Genomic DNA, 18,413 nt, shown 5'->3' with positions numbered 1-18,413 from the left:
GATTAAAAAAATATTCAAATCACTTTCCTAAAATACAATTTTTTTAGCCTTTCAATTCTTTTAATTTTGGGTTTTCCTCTTTCTTTTCTAGTTTCTCATTTTATTCCCAAAAACATATTTTAAGATAAAATTGTGACCTGATTAATAATCATCAATTGAAATTTGTGACACGTGGCATCATACAAAAAAAAAATTAGTTTTTGATGCCACGTGTCACCCAGAAATATGCAATTACAAATTCAAAACAAAAATTTTTGTTGAAATGAAATTTCTATTGGGAAGGATGAAAGAGAGAAGAAAGAGAAAAAGAAATAAAAGAAAGGAAAATAATTTCATCTTATGATATTTTCTTGAGAATAAAATGAGAAACTAGAAAGGAAAGAGGAAAACCCAAAATTAAAAGAATTGAAAGGGTAAAAAAATTATATTTTAGGAAAGTGATTTGAATATTTTTTAATCATTTAAGGAGAAGATAGATATCTCCAATTCCTCTTTTTTCAATTTTAATTATTAAGGTGAAGATTTTTGTGGGAAAGAGGAAGAATTAAATAAAGAAGAAAGAGAAAAAGAAATAAATGAAAGGAAAACAAGGTAAATGAAAAGTTAAAATAATGCAAGGGCAGTTTTGTCCTAAAGCGGATTAAGTGAGTAAAATTAAAGGTTAGACGGTAAATTGAAAAATGAGATATTTTTAAGGGGATAAATGGTGATTAACCCTTAATAAAAAGTGGAGCGCAAATAACTTTTTCCTAAAACTAAGAGCACTTTACTGTCGTGTACTAGCTATATCGCAATGCCTCGTAATGCATGAAGCAGAGAAGAAGAAGTCGATGAAGAAAATATGAAGAGAAGGCGATGGAGAAAGCCATCTAAAGATGTACCGGAGAAAGAAGAAGAGGAGAAAGGTGGGAGTGGTGGTGAATTTATTGGGGAAGCGGAAAAGGAGCAGGGAGAAACTGAAGAGCAAAACAGAGGTAAAAGGCGGCGTAAAACCCAGCTAGGAGGAGGAGATAGAGGTGGCGGCCCAAAACTAAACAGAATGCTCAAGGATGATAATGTAAGATGTTTGCATCATCTGAAACTTTTTGGTTTTTTGTGATTCAATTCGTTATGAGGAAAGTTTTTAATTTGAATTTGGATGTGGCAGGGTATTTTAATTGAGTCCAATATGTGTCATCAGTGCCAGAGAAATGACAGAGGAAAGGTTATTCGCTGTACCATGTGTAAGACGAAGCGATATTGTCTCCCCTGCATACATACTTGGTACGAAATAGTAGTTCAAGACAAACCATTTCAAAGTTCTTATGTTTTTCCATTTTGATGTAGTATTATTTAAGATATTTTTAGCTGCTAGGATATGGCGCCTTTAGAAAGTTGATATTTTGTCTATTGTTCATGTAAATACCTATCTTGCTCTGAAGCAAAGTAGCTATGCTTCCTCTGAGTACTTGTCTAGCTTGTTGAAATTGGTATTTAGCAAATTTAGCTGGAATTGGGAATTTTGTGTGGCTGGACTGTCATGTGTAAGCTTAAATAATTGTGTTCTAGTGGGTGGAAAAGTAGTGCTCTACCTATCATGGGTGCTGGGCAATCCTTTTTTTTCCCTTTTCTTTTTTGGTTATAACTCAGTGGTCATTATCTTTTTTGGGCTCGTATGCAGGTATCCTGGTGTTCAGAAAGAGGCTTTTGCGGAGTCATGTCCAGTTTGTCGTAAGAATTGCAACTGCAAAGCATGCTTACGCATGGAGATGCCAATAAAAGTCAGTTTTCTTTATACATGTATTTTTTGAGCTGTTGTTCCTTTTTGGTATTTGATCATATACTCTGAACTGCAATTGTTTTATGTAGCACAAGGAGAAATTAGAATTGGAATTCAGTGCTGAAGAAAAGATGGAGTACTCAAAATACATCCTACAACTGCTTCTCCCTTTCCTGAAACAGTTCAATGAAGAACAGATGATGGAGAAGAGGATAGAGGCAAAGCTTAAAGGTGTTCTCATTTTGTTTGCAGAAGCTCTGGGATTCTGTTCTCCATGTACTTTTTATCCTACCTCTTTGTTGAACTCTTTTTAGTTCCATTGCTTAGGAGGAGACATATTAGTCATGAGAGTAGACATGGCATGTAACACAATGCCAAATCATAATGTTCCAGCAGACATAGAAGATGCAAATCAAAGCTGCTGGGATCTATTAAACCAAGTCCTAAAAATGTTACTAGTTGACAACATATGCTTGGTTAATAAACACAAGTGAATCAGCTGTCGACTGAAAGTTGGTAATATAGGGTTTGATGTTTTTCTGGAACCATGACGTAACTGGTAGTGTCCTCTCTAGAAAAATTTGATGGACATGTTAAGGAGATGCTACCCTTAAAGGTGCCTTTTCTTTGTTATAATTTTTTCATTTTTGAAATATCTTTTTAGGATTGACATGCGAGTAAGATATTTGTTTAATATGTATGCAGTTTAATTAATTCTAATTTCTTTGTGCTAACTTTTGGTCTGATGCACCCAGAAGATTGGTGGTATAATAGTGTCTGAGGACCTCCTTACAGATGTTTATTTCGCCAATGTTTAAAGTACTTACTGTACTTATTTTTGTTTTGCAGACTTGCCAGTTTTAGAGATCAAGGTAGAGCGAGCAAACCACCAGATGCATGAGAAAATTTATTGGTAGGCTTTTAAACACAATCTTTTCAGATTACTCATGTTTAATCCATATGGTGAAGAAAATGAAGTTTTGTTACGTCTTGTGCAGCGACAACTGCAAAACTTCTATTGTTGATTTTCACAGAAGCTGCCCCAATTGTGCTTATGAGCTTTGTCTGCGTTGTTGTCAAGAGCTTAGGGATGGCTGTCTGCAGGGGAGTGATGAGGGAAATATTGTGGAATTTATTGATCCGGGGCCAGATTACTTGCATGGCGTCGAGACGTGTCCTGTGATGGGTTCAACTAAGAGCGGAATGTGTGCTAGACAGTCTCGAACTAAAATTGATATTTGCAATGCAGAAATTGAGAATGCTTCTGTGGATGATTTGGACTTAGTTAGCCAATGGAAATCCAATAAAGATGGTAGCATTCCCTGCCCTCCCTCTGAACTTGGTGGTTGTAGTAAGGGATTTTTGGAACTGAAGTGCTTGATTTCAGAGAATGAGGCTCCTGAGTTGCTTGTCAGAGCAGAGAAAATGAAAAAAGAATTGAAACTTGAAGATGTTCCTGCAATTTCTAAGAAGTGGTGTTCTTGTTTACAATTTGCAGATGGACCCAATGTTAGCTGTGGTAACTTGCGTAAAGCAGCTTCTCGTCAAGATTCTCGGGACAACTTTTTGTACTGTCCAAAAGCTGTGGAACTCCAGCCTGAGGATCAGAAGCATTTCCAATGGCATTGGATGAACGGTGAACCTGTGATTGTCAGGAATGTTCTTGATACAACATTGGGTTTGAGCTGGGAACCAATGGTGATGTGGCGTGCTTTTCGCCAGATTAAAAATGTTAACCATCCAGTGCTGTTGGATGTGAAAGCTATAAGTTGCTTAGATTGGTGTGAGGTCAGCTTATCTACCCTTTTCGCAGAACAAACACATGCGTTTTTTGTTTTTGGCTTATTTGATTCAGAAACTTATGTTTGTATCCATTTTAGCAGATAATAGCCCAATTAAATTTCAGCATAAATGGATGTTGCCTTGTCCAATTGCAGCATAAATTGAATCTTTTGAAACAGCTTTCCTTTTGCAAGTTATTTCTTGCTTCTAGTCGTTTAAGTATAGGTATTTTTTTATGACAATGTTGTTCATTTTTCTGATGCGAAATAACCTTTGTCCGATAGCTACTTTCATCTTTCCTATAAATCAGTAGTTTATGAAAGTATTAAGCTGTTACTTAGGTCTGAGAAAAGTCGGGTTCAGTGGCTATAAGTTGAATATTGAGGGTTCTTATGCAAGCAGTGGGGGATTCGTAGTTTAATGTGATGAAATATGGGTTGTACTAGATTACTGCTGCTCAATGAGCTTCTATGTAAGAGGAGAAACTAAAGGTTAATGCCAAGGTCCTGTGGCAGGGCATGTTTTAAATTTCTTGTCACACATTATTGTGCAGCAAATGATTTTATCAGTATGTTTTCACTGTGGTGTGTTGCTGGTACTCGTGGATATAGATGCGGTTTGAAACCTTGTATTAGGACCTTCAGATCTTTCAATTTAGATCTTAACTATGCATTTGTTTTGGATGTAAATGGTGGAAGTTCTTTAAATTGTTTATCTGGTCAACTTAGTTACTTTTCCCCATAAAACCATAGTCTAGTAAGCTGTTTCTTTTTAACTGAGTTTAATTCAGTTCTGGAAGATTAATTCTATTTTACTTTGGGTGATCTTTTAGTATGCCTTTGAACACTCTTCCTATGCTTTGAGATCTTTTGGTCGTTAATTTGTATTATATGTTCTGTGTATTGATGGTGCAGTAGTATATTGTAACCTCAGAATAAATGAATGCTAAGCCAGACACCCTCTGTCTGAAATGCTACTTATGTCTCCAACTTCAAGTGTAATGCTCATATAACCCATCACAATTGAAAGTTCTCATTCTTTAAATGGTAGATTTTGTTGATATTATCTAAATATGCTTTAGTAAGACCCTTGAATGAATCTCGAGATCCAGAGTCTGTTCAAATGAGTAAATATTGCAGTTGTATAATATTTTGATTTGGATTGTTAATTAAATTTTTTGTACTTCTATTGCATACTTTGCAGGTTGATATTAATGTACACCAGTTCTTTCGAGGTTACTCCATGGGTACCTTTGACAGTTATGGATGGCCACGGATTTTAAAGTCGAAAGATTGGCCTCCATCTAGTTTATTTGAGGAGCAGTTACCTCGTCATAATGCTGAGTTTATTAATTGCTTACCTTTTAAGGTTTATACTCATCCACATGGTGGGTATTTAAATCTTGCTGGCAAACTTCCAAAAAATTTTTTGAAGCCAGATGTGGGGCCAAAAACATATATTGCGTATGGATTTGCTGAAGAACTTGGGCGTGGAGACTCTGTTACCAAGCTTCACAGTCATATGTCTGATGTGGTATGGTATACAATGTTGTATTGGTGGCAATTATTCTCTCTTCTTGGTCTCTAGCTGTGGAATGCAGACTTAGTGTTGTATAAACTTCCAACTTAAGGCTTGTAGTATCCCCATCAGTCCCATTAGTGTTATAGAAACACTTGATATATGGCTCAACATGGATTTTCTGGGGATTAACTTTGAGACATCACATTTTCCCAAAAAGTTTTCAAGAAATGCTGTGTTTAGGATAATTGTTAATATTGAAAGTTTAGTTTGAGGAATAATGGTGATTAATAAGAGATCTGTAAAAGTTGACACATGGTTTACTTCCAATTTTGTCATTTGACTTGGTAAATAATAGTCAAGGTGGATGGTCAAAAGGCATAAAGTTACTGTGTCACATCCTCTTGAGTGGCAAGGGCTCAGCACTTTTGAATCAGGAAAAGTCACATAATTGTATTGTATTACTGCAGTCAAGAGTTAGGAGTTGTCGAAATTTGGTTGTTTTAGGGTTAAATTGGAGCTAGAATAATGCATTTCTAGTACTAGAGTTATTTGACCCTGAAAAGTTTCTGGTCATTGTTAGCCAGGCTACTAGATTGTGGTGAAAATTTATAAAATATGTGCTTTTAAAAATATCATGATGTTGTTACTTATGAGAACTAATTACTTGTACATTTTACATGCATTTATTGCATTTCACAATGTAAATACCTGATCTCTCAAAGTTAATGGTAGAGTTTGACATTTAGAGGAATTGTCATACTACAGACCATCTGCATCTTTGTTATTTTAGTCTCTTCTTAATTTCCTTTATGGTTTTCTTTTATTCTTTAAGAATGTTAATTGCTAATTTCAGGTGAATTTGCTGACTCATACTAAAGCAGTTGACCTACAACCTAAAGAGCTTTTGAAAATTGAAAAATTGAAACAGAAACATGCTGCACAGGAGGAAAGAGAGCTATGCAGAGATGGAAAGACATCTACCATGCGAGATGAGGCTGAAGGGAGAATTTTCAGGAGTTATTGTTCAAGATTTCGACGAATGATGGGTATTGATGGTTTGAAATTGCATCCTGAAACCAGAGAACTCAAATTATTTGATCAGGTTGTGGGAGGCTCGCAAATTACTCTTGAGAAGGGAGGGATGGAGAATGGAGACAACACAGATAATGGAGAAGTTAATCATAAGACTAGGCCTATTAATACTAGTGCCAGTGGCAACGATGTGAAGGAAGGTGATATAAGGATGAGAGGAAGAAGCAAAGGAAAGAATAATAAAGCTGAAAATGTTGAGAGAAATAATCTGATTGATGCTGCAAATGTTGATCAGGAAAATCAAAATTCTCCAATCTCACTGGAAGTTCAGAGAAGTCGTGATATTGAGCTTGAATTTGTGGATGTGCAAAGTACAGTTGAATCTGATGAAACAAGTAGAGGGGGAAAATTGGATGAGTGGAAAAGGGAAGAAATTGTTGAAGTGTTAAGAAACAATGTAGCAGATGTGGACAGTGGTGCTTTGTGGGACATATTCAGGAGGCAAGATGTGCCTAAATTAGAACAATATCTGATGAAACACTTTAAGGAATTCAGGCATGTCTGTTGTCGTCCACTAGAACAGGTGGTTACCAATTTGCAAAATGTATCTTCTTTAAACTTATCTTGTGGTTTGCAGTTTCATGTCAACTGGGCATAGAATAATGCTTTTACATGTTGACCATACATGCTATTTTTTCTCCTAGTTCGTCTTCTACTTATGGAACTAGCCTCAGTATCTAGAAAAGGAAGACAAACATCTGTACTTGTCCTCTCCTCCGATTTAGATATTTGATGCAATTGGCGTCTTTGTAAAATTTTATACCTTGAAAACATTTGCAGTCTTTTTACTAGAATAGATGTATATAGACCTCATGCCAAAAAGTTATCTTTTGGTTTGATCAGCTAAATTTTTTGCTTTTTTCTTTAATAGTTTGAACCTTGAAAACATTTGCAGTCTTTTTACTAGAATAGATGTATATATACCTCATGCCAAAAAGTTATCTTTTGGTTTGATCAGCTAATTTTTTTGCTTTTTTCTTTAATAGTTTGAACCTTTTGCTGAATGCTTGATATATTTTCAAGTTAGTTTATGGTCGTTTAGGGATATTCCTGCCTTTTATGTTTTTGAGATTTCCATTATAATGGTCATTACACTGAATTATAGGTAGAGTATGAAATTTCAGCAGCAATTGTTTAGCCATGCTAGCAGTTACAGCATTCCATCGAAGTAATTGAGTTTAAGCTGCTTAAGTAAATGAGATTACTGATTTAGATCTCCATATTTTATTCCAGGTGGTTCACCCAATACATGATCAAACTATATACTTAACCATGGAACATAAGAGGAAGCTCAAAGAGGAATACGGTTAGCTTTTCATTGTAGTTATTGTGACATCTGGTTAGTTTTGCTGCACATTATTAATCATGGTTCTATATGGTTGTATAGGTATTGAACCATGGACTTTCATTCAAAAACTAGGTGATGCTGTTTATGTACCTGCTGGCTGTCCGCATCAAGTCAGAAATTTGAAGGTGAATTATCTTGTTAAGCTTTTTCCTTTTTCCTTTACTGAAAGCATTTACTTTTATGCATATTCATTTTTCAAAAAATGGCTAAGTTATGAGCAGAAGACATCCTTAATCACACTATAGTTAGCCAAGAAACAATTTACTTTTCTTGTTCATTGATCATGATTCAAATTCAAACAGCTTGTATCAGCTTTTATAACTACACAACATAGAGTTGCTAATTGTAATATTCAAAATCATTTTGGTATAGTTGGTAAATGTGTATAGTAATTAGATGCTCTTGAAATTTCTTCAAGACATGGGTTTTGGATGTAGTAAATTCCAATCAAGTGCATAGATGAGTTATAGGTTACAAAGGAAGGAGATTGTATCCTTTTTGTATCTAGAAATGTGTATTTGGTGATCAAGCAATGATGTTGAAGTTTGTAATGGCTGGATTTGATTTGACTGAATGATTGGTTTGGTATTGGGATGCAAGTTTTTGAGGATAAACCATACGACTTGAGCATGTCTATGCTGTGTTCACAACTTGTAGATGCTTACAATGGTGTCCCCCCCCCACCACCACAAAAAAAAGCCGCCACTTCTGATCTTTTGGGCTATTATTTGTTGTTCATCGCAACAAAAGCATGTACTTTAGATGGTGTACTATGGTCCTCTCATGGTATAGATGCTTCATGACATTATATAAAGTGTTTAGTAGCCAGGCATGATGGTGATTCTTTTTTGTCTGTGATGGACTCTTGATGTACTTCAACTAGGCTAGATCCTTTTTGCTTAATTTATGGTGCTTACATTGGTTTAAGAGGTAAGTTATGGACCCAAGGACCTTTGCTAGCCAAAATCTCATCTGCAGATCACAGTTTCTGGAAAGGTGTAGTCATGAGAGAGGGATCAGTTGAATTAAATGTCTGCCATTTCCATATTTAATTGATCTGCTAATGTGGCTTATAGTTCACAGCCTGTAGCCAGCTTTAGGCTTTAGCATGTAGTTGCCGAATTTGTCCCCTGACGTTTATAATACACAAAACGCAGGGCGGGCTTTCTCTTTTGATGTTATTATCTTCCAACGTGTATGATTTTCTTCTGGTTTATTTATTATTCAAGCCATGCAACTTGAGATTCCAGCAGTGATGTTGGATAACCTTTGTGCTAATGGAAAAAAAAAAGTTTTTTTAAATGATAACTTTGAGATTCCTGCAGTGAGGTTGAATATAAGATGCCAATTTTGTGGAAAATGGAAGATTAGAAACCAAGATGATAACTTTGATCTAACTTGGTTGTTTGGGAGGCATCTGACAATTGCAATCTTTAGATCAATCTGTTTCCAATAATTCATTTGTTTCGCCTTGCTTAAAAGTTAGTTATCCGGAATTTGTTTGTAGTTATTGAAATCATTTGTTACTTTTTGTACGATGCTCTCAGGACTGTGCTAATTTAGTGCTCCTTTTTGTCATGAAAACATTACCCTTGGATAGTCTCTCCTTTAGCTTTTCTCCCAAGACTTCTCATGTGATAATGGCAGTCTTAACAGTGCATCTTTTATTCTAGCATTTGCTAGATGTGGAGACTGGGAGAAGGAAAGATATGCCTCTTTGTCAGTATTCTGTCCATTTGATCAAATGAATCTGCATTGTGCATATTTTCCCTTCTGAGTGACAGGTTTATATGTTGCTGTTAGTGATCCTGCTAGAGGAATTTCTTATTTTCCTTTCTGCTTGTTCAGTTGAATATGAACCCATCAAGAAGTTCATGGCTTTTTTGAATAGGAGATTCAAATCTAATATCCGAAATAAGTGTGACCTTTTTGAAGAAGAACCTTTGAAGTCACGCTTTTCTACAGCTTTTCTGTCCTCGTAAGGTGGAGCTAAGAAGTCATTTTAGTTGGGACAGGATATGACCTTTATTGTAATCTTGAGTTGTGTTTGACAAAAGGTCTAATTTTGTTGATTTGAAATATAATGTTTAGTTTGAAGATGTAGATTGTGTCTATTCAGATGTGTTAAAACTCTCCCAGAGCATCCAGTGTGGTTCAAATAAATGTATTCTGGGCTTGATGCATATGTCCAGCTTTGAGTTTCTTTTTGAAAATCGATACTCACACTATCCTATACTTCAATGGCACTCCTTTGACTTTTGAATAAAAGATGGGACGATGTTCTTTCCTAGCAAAAATGGGAATGTCAATATCAGCTCCGATTTATGATCTCATCTCGAGAAGTTTTGTAGAACACAAATGTGTGGAAGGGCTGAATCAAAAGTGAAGAGTTTGCTTCTCATCAAGAACAAAATGATGTCTGTTGAAATTGTTTTTGAGTTTAACAAGATTTCATGCATCAAATAGAAAATTACAAAGTGATATTACTGCACGAGTTTGGCACAACATTATTATGATTATAATTGGATTGTGATACTCCATCATACATTGACTTCGAAAAGGAAGCAAGGATGCATGTGAGGTATCACTTAGTGTTGCAAAGTAGTAGCAAACCCTATTGTTTGGATTTAGTTGGAGCTCTTTGAAAAAGGCAAGAGTAGGAATTACTAGGGATAGCAATGGGGTTGTGCCTGTCCTGCAGGGGGAGTAATGGGGTGGGGGTGGGGAAGTGCAGGGGCTGGGGAGAATTTTCTCCCCCCTCTTTAAATGGGGCAGGGGACAAGGGAGGATACCCCCACCTCATCCCTCGCCCTATCTCCCGCCAATAAAATAAATTTGAAAAAGTAAATACACACACACGCTATAATTACATGTAAATAATATATGCATATATATTATAATTTGAAAAATAATAATATCATAATTTGTGTGATAACATGATGATTTGGTTATTTTTAGTTTACTTGAATTTTTTCACTATTGTAGCTTTTTTTAACCTATATATATATATAGTGCTTATAAGTTGAGGTTTGCTATTATATGTGGAACTAAATAAAAGATCAAAATGACTTTTAAGCTTGATTTCAAATTAAATATTTAGTTGAAAATCTAAAAGACCGATTTATAAAGCCATTATTGATATTGAGTATGTAGAGAAACAATGTCAAAATAAAAGATAAAAATTGTAGTTAGCCAACCGTAGGTCACCTGTGGGGATTAGGGAAGCAAGGGATGGGGCGGGGGTGGGGAGTGGTGCAACAAGGGAGGGTTCCCCCACCCCATTACCATCCCTAGCAATTAATAGTGAACCATTCTCAAACTTAGAAAGAAGCACAAGTAGCCTAGTAAAACCCCAGATAGCTCACAATTGAAAGATATATTAGAAGAGTTTAACGGAGGAAATCATAAAGTAAACCCTGTGCTTACGAGATCCATTATTGGGACAAAGATCATACAGCCTAGCAAAGTTTTCTGCAAACCTTCTTGAGTTGAAATTAGACTTGCCATCTTCTGTGGGTAACTAAGCAAGTGTACCACAGTATGACAAAGATAAAAATATGTAGAATATCACTCAAAATGCAATAAATACGTGGAATATGTAGAACATTAGTTTATCCCAATGATTTTAAAGAAGTCCAAAAGGCCTAATGCATATTTAAATACTAGTAAAATGATTCTAAAATGGCAAGTTTTTAAGCTAAGAATTAAAAATCCTTCTTGATATCATTGTGTACCATGTTAAGATTGTTCATACTTGTTAGAAACTTTCAAATTTAATTATGTCAAACCTTGTTGAAATTAGGAGGTGAGGTTGTCCTTTCTAGCTCTATTGTAAATGACTTAACAAATAGGTCAGGGTTCATGTCTAACCCCTTCCACTTTTAGGTGAATGGGAAGCCTTTGTTTGGGCATCCATCTAAGAGTGGGAACCCAATGGAACTCAAAAATGTGGTTGTTTACTATTCTTTGTTTCTCAAGGTGTTATAGTAATAGGTCATAAGCTAAATGGCTAGTTGGTCTTATGTTGACCCAGGAAAATACTACTGTTTTGCAGCCCTATAAAGTGGTTGTTTACTATTCTTTGTTTCTCAGGGTGTTGTGGTAATAGGTCAGAAGCTAAAGGGCTAGTTGGTCTTATGTCGATTTTGTATGGTACTAAACTTGTATTTCTTCCTTGTAGTTTCGACTTGTAAATAAAATTTCAGCTCCTTTTGGACTCTACATTTTTCGAAAGCTAATCTCCCAAAGAACTTGATGCAGCTAATTATGATATGTGAAAATAATGAAGATAACATCACAAAGTTAGGCCGTGAAGTTAGATCAGTACATTTGTAAAGTTTTGTTGGTTTGCAATTGTAGGAAAAGTTTTCGAGTAAATTTTCCAAAATTCTCCTTCCCAGCCCTTTCTTTCTTTCTTTTCTTTTTTATTTAAAAATTTTTCAGATATGAACTACTGAATTTAGAGTAATATTTGTTCATAAACTCTTCCGAAGAAGCTTACAACTCTCTAAATAGGGTTGGGATAGTGAGAAACAAGAAAGCCAACTATAGCTTTGTCTTTCACCGACCCCCTCCAACCCAAACATCTTAATGGCAGCTTGAATGTTTAAACAAAAGAAGCACCCCAAGCAAAAGCGAATGAGCTAGAACAAAACTAGACATAAAATAAATATACCAAAAATTCAGGTTAATATCTTGTATCCTTTTGTGGTGGTTTGTGGTGTCTGGTGGACAGCAGCAGTAGGTTTGGCTTGAAGGTCACATGGCATTAATTGGCAGTGTTTGAAATTACAAATAGAGCCAATGTCAGAAGAATTCAGCAAGCACTGAACAAAGTAAAGAAAGAAAATAAAGTAGAATATCTTGTGGCCACAGCTTTTTCAGTTTGAGACTCGCAATTTCTGTGCTGCCACTAATATTATTTTCTTTGACCTGTGATTTGTTCCCACCCTGTTAATCTGGAGTACAAACCAGAGATTTGTGTGTTTCACTCTGAAATCCTTTTTCTTTAAAATGATATCCTGAAATTTTAGTTTCAGTCCCGTCGTTAAATTGAGACTCTCATGCTTCTGCTTTTGATACATCCCGAGTTATACACGCTTTGATTCTATTCTACTTACAAATGTGCCCACCACATCTTTTGGGACCAAAAATTTGTTGTTCACTTACTAGCAAAATTTGGTTAATTCATGCTAGAAATGCATGCACCATGATGGTTTTGATCAAGGGATAGCATGCATGCATGCTTCGATTTTTAACAAGCAACTGTGCTGGTAGCAAAGTTCTCTCCAGCATAATTCTCAAGGGCTAAACTATGCAAAGGTTGTTCCCTCTATTTAGATGGTTTACTGACCAATGAGTTGTGAAAAGTATAAGAGTTTGATTTATCTAGACCATGACCTAAGCAGACTGGTTAAAATTGGAGTTTGACCAGTGACGGAACCGATTTGGCAATGTTAGTTGAGCAAAATTGGGACTGAACCAATTTGGCATGCTAGTTGAGTAAAACTTGAACTGAAGAATTATCAGGTCATGGTTCGTATTATACTATGTCAGTTCATGGGGTCCGCACATATAGTTCACTTTATATAATAGGTTGTTTTGCATATGCCGGAATTGTTTTTTTTTTTTCGCTTTGTATTGAAGGATCAGTTCCCTAATGCGATTGGTTAATTTTTTTCCCAGTCTTGCATAAAGGTTGCCCTTGACTTTGTCTCACCTGAAAATGTTAGTGAGTGTTTCCGTATGACTGAAGAATTCCGTGTACTTCCTCAGAACCATAGAGTAAAGGAAGACAAGTTGGAGGTATGAACCTGATAATTAGCCTATTCATTTTGGCTATTCCTTTTTGAGCTTTTGGTCTTTGCCTGTTGCTGTAATTGTTTTTGGCGGATTTTGATTTTTCATTTTTGATGTGTGACCTTTGCTTGCTTTCGAATGGGTTTTACTGAACTACACTTTTTGTGGTAGCATGACGGACACTTAACCTAATAGTTTGCTGATATGCCTACCAAAACGACTTTTTGAAATTGTTAGATAGCTATTACTGGTTCGATCCGCATTTTCAGTTTCGCTTGACGTATCTTTTTCTTGCATTTGTTAAGACCAAATTCATTGTTTCTACTTGGAAAAGCAACAACTCCGCATTCATAACCAGAGTATTTAGCCCATGGCTCTGCTCATGTGTTTCAAGTTCATATGCTTAATCATTAGCTCGACTACTTGTGACTTAGGGTATTTCGTCCTAAACTGTGAGGGTATATATAATCAGAAACATTTGTCTTATATGAAGTGACGTATGTTGAAAAACAGTGTCTAACTGCCTGCGGGGTTCCTTTCGGGACAGGTCAAGAAAATGACATACTACGCAATGAGGCAAGCCGTCCTTGATTTGGAGAATAGGTATTGTTTACATCATACTTTGTATTGTAATCTCCCGCATTCCAACATTATTATAGGTGGCATTGTCTTTTTTAGTTGGACTTTTTGTTTGCGTGTGTCTAGTTTCTGTGATCTCTGGGAGATTGGTTGACTGATAAATTGTTTTGCGGCTTCTCAGTTAATGGAAGCGGATCTCTGCATGATTCTGCATATTCCGAGCGAACGACAGCTTTGTTAGCTTGTGGAGACATCGTTTTGAATCTATTGTATATTTGTGACGCTAAAGATTGATATTACTGATGTTAGTGATAGAAATCCTATTGTAGTAATGATGTTTTGTAACTAAACTTCTTTTGTCAAATTCCATCGGGGGTAATGTATTGCTGTAACATGTTCAGAGCTGGTTTTTTTGAGTGCAAAATAGCACGGCTTAAAATTGTTGCAGTCGATATTCAGCATGTGCTTCATAAAGAGTAATTCTTTTTGTTTTGTTTTGTTTTGTTTTTGTCTTTGTCTTACATATACTATAAGGAAGCACTTCTAACTTGAGTGCAAAACGTTTTTTTTAATTACTCTTTCCAGGGCGCTAAAGTAAATTCACAAATGAAATCATATCAGCCTGGCTACTTCGTGTATTACCTTTCAGGATCTTCTTTGTTATGTTTGAATTGCTTGCAATGAGAGACGTTTCAAGCTCAAGATGGCACCTCTACACGAACGGGAAAACTATGGATAAAATTGGGAAAGAAAAGGGAAAGAAAAAAAAAAAGAAAAGATGGACAAACAACAAACACATGTTGTTAGAGGTTATTGTCCTAGGAACTAGCAGAAAGGTGCTTATATATTCGTATATCAGAAGCAAAGAGAACTTCAATTCTAACTCAAGAGATCAAATACAAATAAGCAATCTGATTTCCTACTCTTTTTTTTACTGTTTTTTATATTTATGTGTTTGATGTTATGTGATTTTGCTGTTTTTTTTAGTGCCCATGTAAGAGCCTATACATGATTAAATGGATAGGGATTGGGCACTCGAGAAATTCCTTTGTTTCACTTTTTGGCGTTGCACTTTGCTAAATTCTTTCCATCATTGATGTAAAAAGAAGATTACAAGTTTCTAATTGTATCTAAAGGGACGAATAATTAAAAAGGTAAAAAAAAAAAAAGACTCAGCTAGGGGAAAACAATTTGCGCAATTATAATACATGAATCCAATTTTGTAAGGCAAATACTTGTATAGACTCGATCTATAGGGTCACCCATAAACTAAGAGGTGCACAATTTGCCACAATAGACTCTCACTGTCTCATCCACAAAATCCTCAGAATTTCAATGGAGCATTTAGAATTTAACAGTGACAATACAAATTGGCTCAATTAATAAGGACGGACCAATTCCTAATTAAAGATCCGATCCTTCAAGGTCTTCCCTGTTGGACCACCATTATCAACACCAATTCTTTAACACCTTCCTCCCCCACCTCCCTATCACCCCTTTCTAATACAAATCCGGTCAACGATTGACAAAACCCGTATAAGATAAGCACTAGGATCTACGTCAAGGTATCGATAGTTTGGCAGCGGCAACCTCAACTCGATATGAACTTGTGTATCGAACCTTGGTATAAAGTTAGATAATGCCACAATTAAGTGCAGTTCTTGAATGATAAGTTCATAGAGACACATTCTAATGAATACAAGAAAAGTTCACAAAGAACTCAAGGGAAAACTCTTGTTTATTGCTCAAAAAGATCTACCGTTTTCTGACAATAAATGCAGCATGTATATAGCCAAGTATCCCTACTCTAGCCAAATTTGAATTAGACTTCGATTCATTTAAAAAGTTCTAAATTAAAAAGGAAAAGAAGATACAAATATGTAGGCACACTTCATTTTAAAATCCGAAACTGGATATAAGACGCAGGCACTTCTAACACCGGTAAAATCTTCTGCCCAAAATCTTGCTTCTAGTCACAAGAAACGCATCACAAGACGTGCCTGCAGCTTATAGTGTGAATATCTTCTAGAACTTGAATAAGTGCATAGAGGTTTTCCTTCTTGGGACCAATGCCTTCTAACTCAAATCAAAACTAGAAGTGACTCATTGACTTTTCTAACTCAAACTCGCGTCACAGGTCTAACCAAAACACGAACTTGATCATCACTTGAACCATTGATAGCTTGGATGTCCGCATCATTTCTCTCTTCTTGAGAATGATTTATCCACAAATTAAGCACATTATCTGCAAGAAAAAGACTTAAACCAAAAACGTTAAATGCTACACTAACACCATACTCACCTGGTAGTTCAACCTTATAAGCATTCTAATTAACATGTTCCAACACTTGATGGTCCATCTCCATTAGGGAGCAACTTATTATGCTGTTGAACTGGAAAACGTTCTTTACGTATTTGCAACCAAATCCGATCTTCAGACTCAAAGACCATCTTACGACGAAACTTGTTAACTTGCTGCATGTATTGCTTAGTCCTCTGCTCAATGTTCATGTAGACTTTCTCATGCAATTGTCAAACATACTTGGTCTTCTTCTTACCATCTATAAATAATCTATGTAGAATGAGCTAACAGGCTACAACAAAGTCAGCAACGGGCCTCACCAATGGCAGAGTTAGGTACAGTCAAGGTGTGCAACTCAATTTTTTGGAAACTGTAAAATAGCCTATAAAAATTTTAAAAATTTTAGTATTGTCCCATTCTCTCCCCCTCAAATTTTGATAATATTCCCTCTAACTCCAAAATTGTTCCCCCAAAAGTATTTAAATTTTTAATAATTGTCCTCACCATTTCCACAATGGGGAACCTAGAACTAAAATATATTACATGTTGCTATTTTTTTTCCTTTCTATTAAATGTTATGTATTTATTTTATTAAAGCAACTATTATTACTTAATATTGGACGCTTCATAAATGTCCACTTCATATAATTAAATTACAAGCTAATCAAACATTTATTTGATAATTTGATTGTGTACAAATTATTCACCTACTATATATGTTTAAAGAAGTTTACATCTTGTATTCTTAGGCATAATTTTAATTACTATACAATTTTATACAATTAGATGATTTGGAAAATAATAAATCTCAAGCTGTAGACAATTTTTAAAATTTTTTGTAATTTTGAATGACTTAATTTACTTTATCAAACATTTAGTTGGTCCAAAATTTACAAACCCACACCTTATAAACCTAAACTAATATGATTGTATCCCTGAACAAAGGTCCTGACTCTACCACTGGGTCTCACCATTTAATTCCGGACCTTATCGGAAGAACAAAGTTAGGATTGTCTACTAATTTGTTGGGAGCAGTATTCTAGTTTTTGAGTCAAATATTTGGCGATATTTTTCATTGCTATTGTTTACATGATGATTGTAAATAAACTCATAGTAACTGTAAACGTAGCAGTCAATACTAAATTTTAGCCTTTTATTGGTGGTAGAGGTTTCTATGTAGGAGTATTTTCACTAGAAGAAGGCACTATGATAGAAGAATGCTGCATATTTTGTGGTAGCTTCATCAAGTTAGATGCTCAAAACGGCAGGATCTTATGGAAGACTTTCACTTTGCCAGACAACCATGGGAACCGGAGAGATTATGCAGGAGCAGCAATATGGGAAAGCAGCCCACCAATTGATGCTCCAAGAAATCATGTATACATTGCCATTGGAAATCTGTACTTAGCTCCCCCACGTATCGAAGAATGTCAAGAAAGATTAAACAATCAGACTACTCCAACAAATCCTGGTGAGTGCCTTGAGCTTGATAGCCAGTCAAATTCCGTAATGGCACTAGACACGGAAACTAGCAAAATCAAGTGGTACAATCAGCTTGGAGGTTACGATGTCTGGTTCGTGGCTTGTGCAAATTTGTCAACCCCTAATAGCCCACCTGGACCAAACCCAGATGCTGATTTTGGGGAGGCACCATTGATGCTAACTTTCAAATTTAATGGTACCAAACGAGATGTCGTTGTGGCTGTCCAAAAAAGCGGATTTGCATGGGCTCTGGATCGCGATAATGGGAACATCCTTTGCTCTATATGCTATCTGTTGGGATCACCGATCCTCAATACCAAGGAATTGAATACGAGAAATAAACATAAAAGCGTACCGTTACTTGTAACCATTGAATCTTGACAAAGTTGTGTTGAATCTTGACAATATTGCGAAGAAGAGACAAATCCACTCAATGAATCCATGCCATACTTTAAGGTTCACGTATCTAGGTTTGCTACTCCCTTCCCCTCTCCAATTTCTATATGGTGGCTCTCAATAGGACAAACCACTCCTAACAACCTATATTTATAGGTTGTAGTATTATAGATGGGACAGAGAGACATAACCCTAGTTTTGGAATTGGGTCCTCCCATTAAGGAACCCTATTGAATATAGGCTCTACACCTTACATACCAGATCCAAATAGTTTGATTGAGATAGACCTAGGTCCAAACATTAGTGGATGGCGTTACAATGGGCTTTACTGGTCTTATGTAACCCGTTTTGAT

The 18,413-nt window shown here is 35.8% G+C and overlaps 1 protein-coding gene across 7 annotated transcripts; it reads left to right on the top strand.

The window, feature by feature from the left end:
- The first annotated feature begins 738 nt into the window (after positions 1 to 738).
- Positions 739 to 14,341, top strand: LOC113702181 (lysine-specific demethylase JMJ27-like). Of its 7 annotated transcripts, none has more exons than XM_027223240.2 (13): positions 739 to 1,057; positions 1,148 to 1,263; positions 1,661 to 1,760; positions 1,849 to 1,990; positions 2,609 to 2,672; positions 2,758 to 3,547; positions 4,745 to 5,074; positions 5,916 to 6,677; positions 7,388 to 7,460; positions 7,542 to 7,627; positions 13,188 to 13,307; positions 13,849 to 13,904; positions 14,062 to 14,341. In XM_027223240.2, exons 1-13 carry the CDS (start codon positions 842 to 844, stop codon positions 14,063 to 14,065), a joined length of 2,859 nt encoding a protein of 952 aa, XP_027079041.1. In that variant the 5' UTR covers positions 739 to 841; the 3' UTR covers positions 14,066 to 14,341. The 7 variants fall into 7 exon arrangements, with proteins under 7 accessions (XP_027079041.1, XP_027079039.1, XP_027079040.1 ...); XM_027223238.2 differs by having other exon boundaries at positions 1,849 to 2,035; XM_027223239.2 differs by having other exon boundaries at positions 13,815 to 13,904; positions 14,062 to 14,244.
- Positions 14,342 to 18,413: the final 4,072 nt, after the last annotated feature.

The sequence above is a fragment of the Coffea arabica genome, chromosome 7e (assembly GCF_036785885.1).
Source record: "Coffea arabica cultivar ET-39 chromosome 7e, Coffea Arabica ET-39 HiFi, whole genome shotgun sequence".
Classification (NCBI taxonomy): domain Eukaryota; kingdom Viridiplantae; phylum Streptophyta; class Magnoliopsida; order Gentianales; family Rubiaceae; genus Coffea; species Coffea arabica.
The sequence above is the reverse complement of the archived record's forward strand: the minus strand, read 5'-3'. Positions and strand labels throughout refer to the sequence as shown.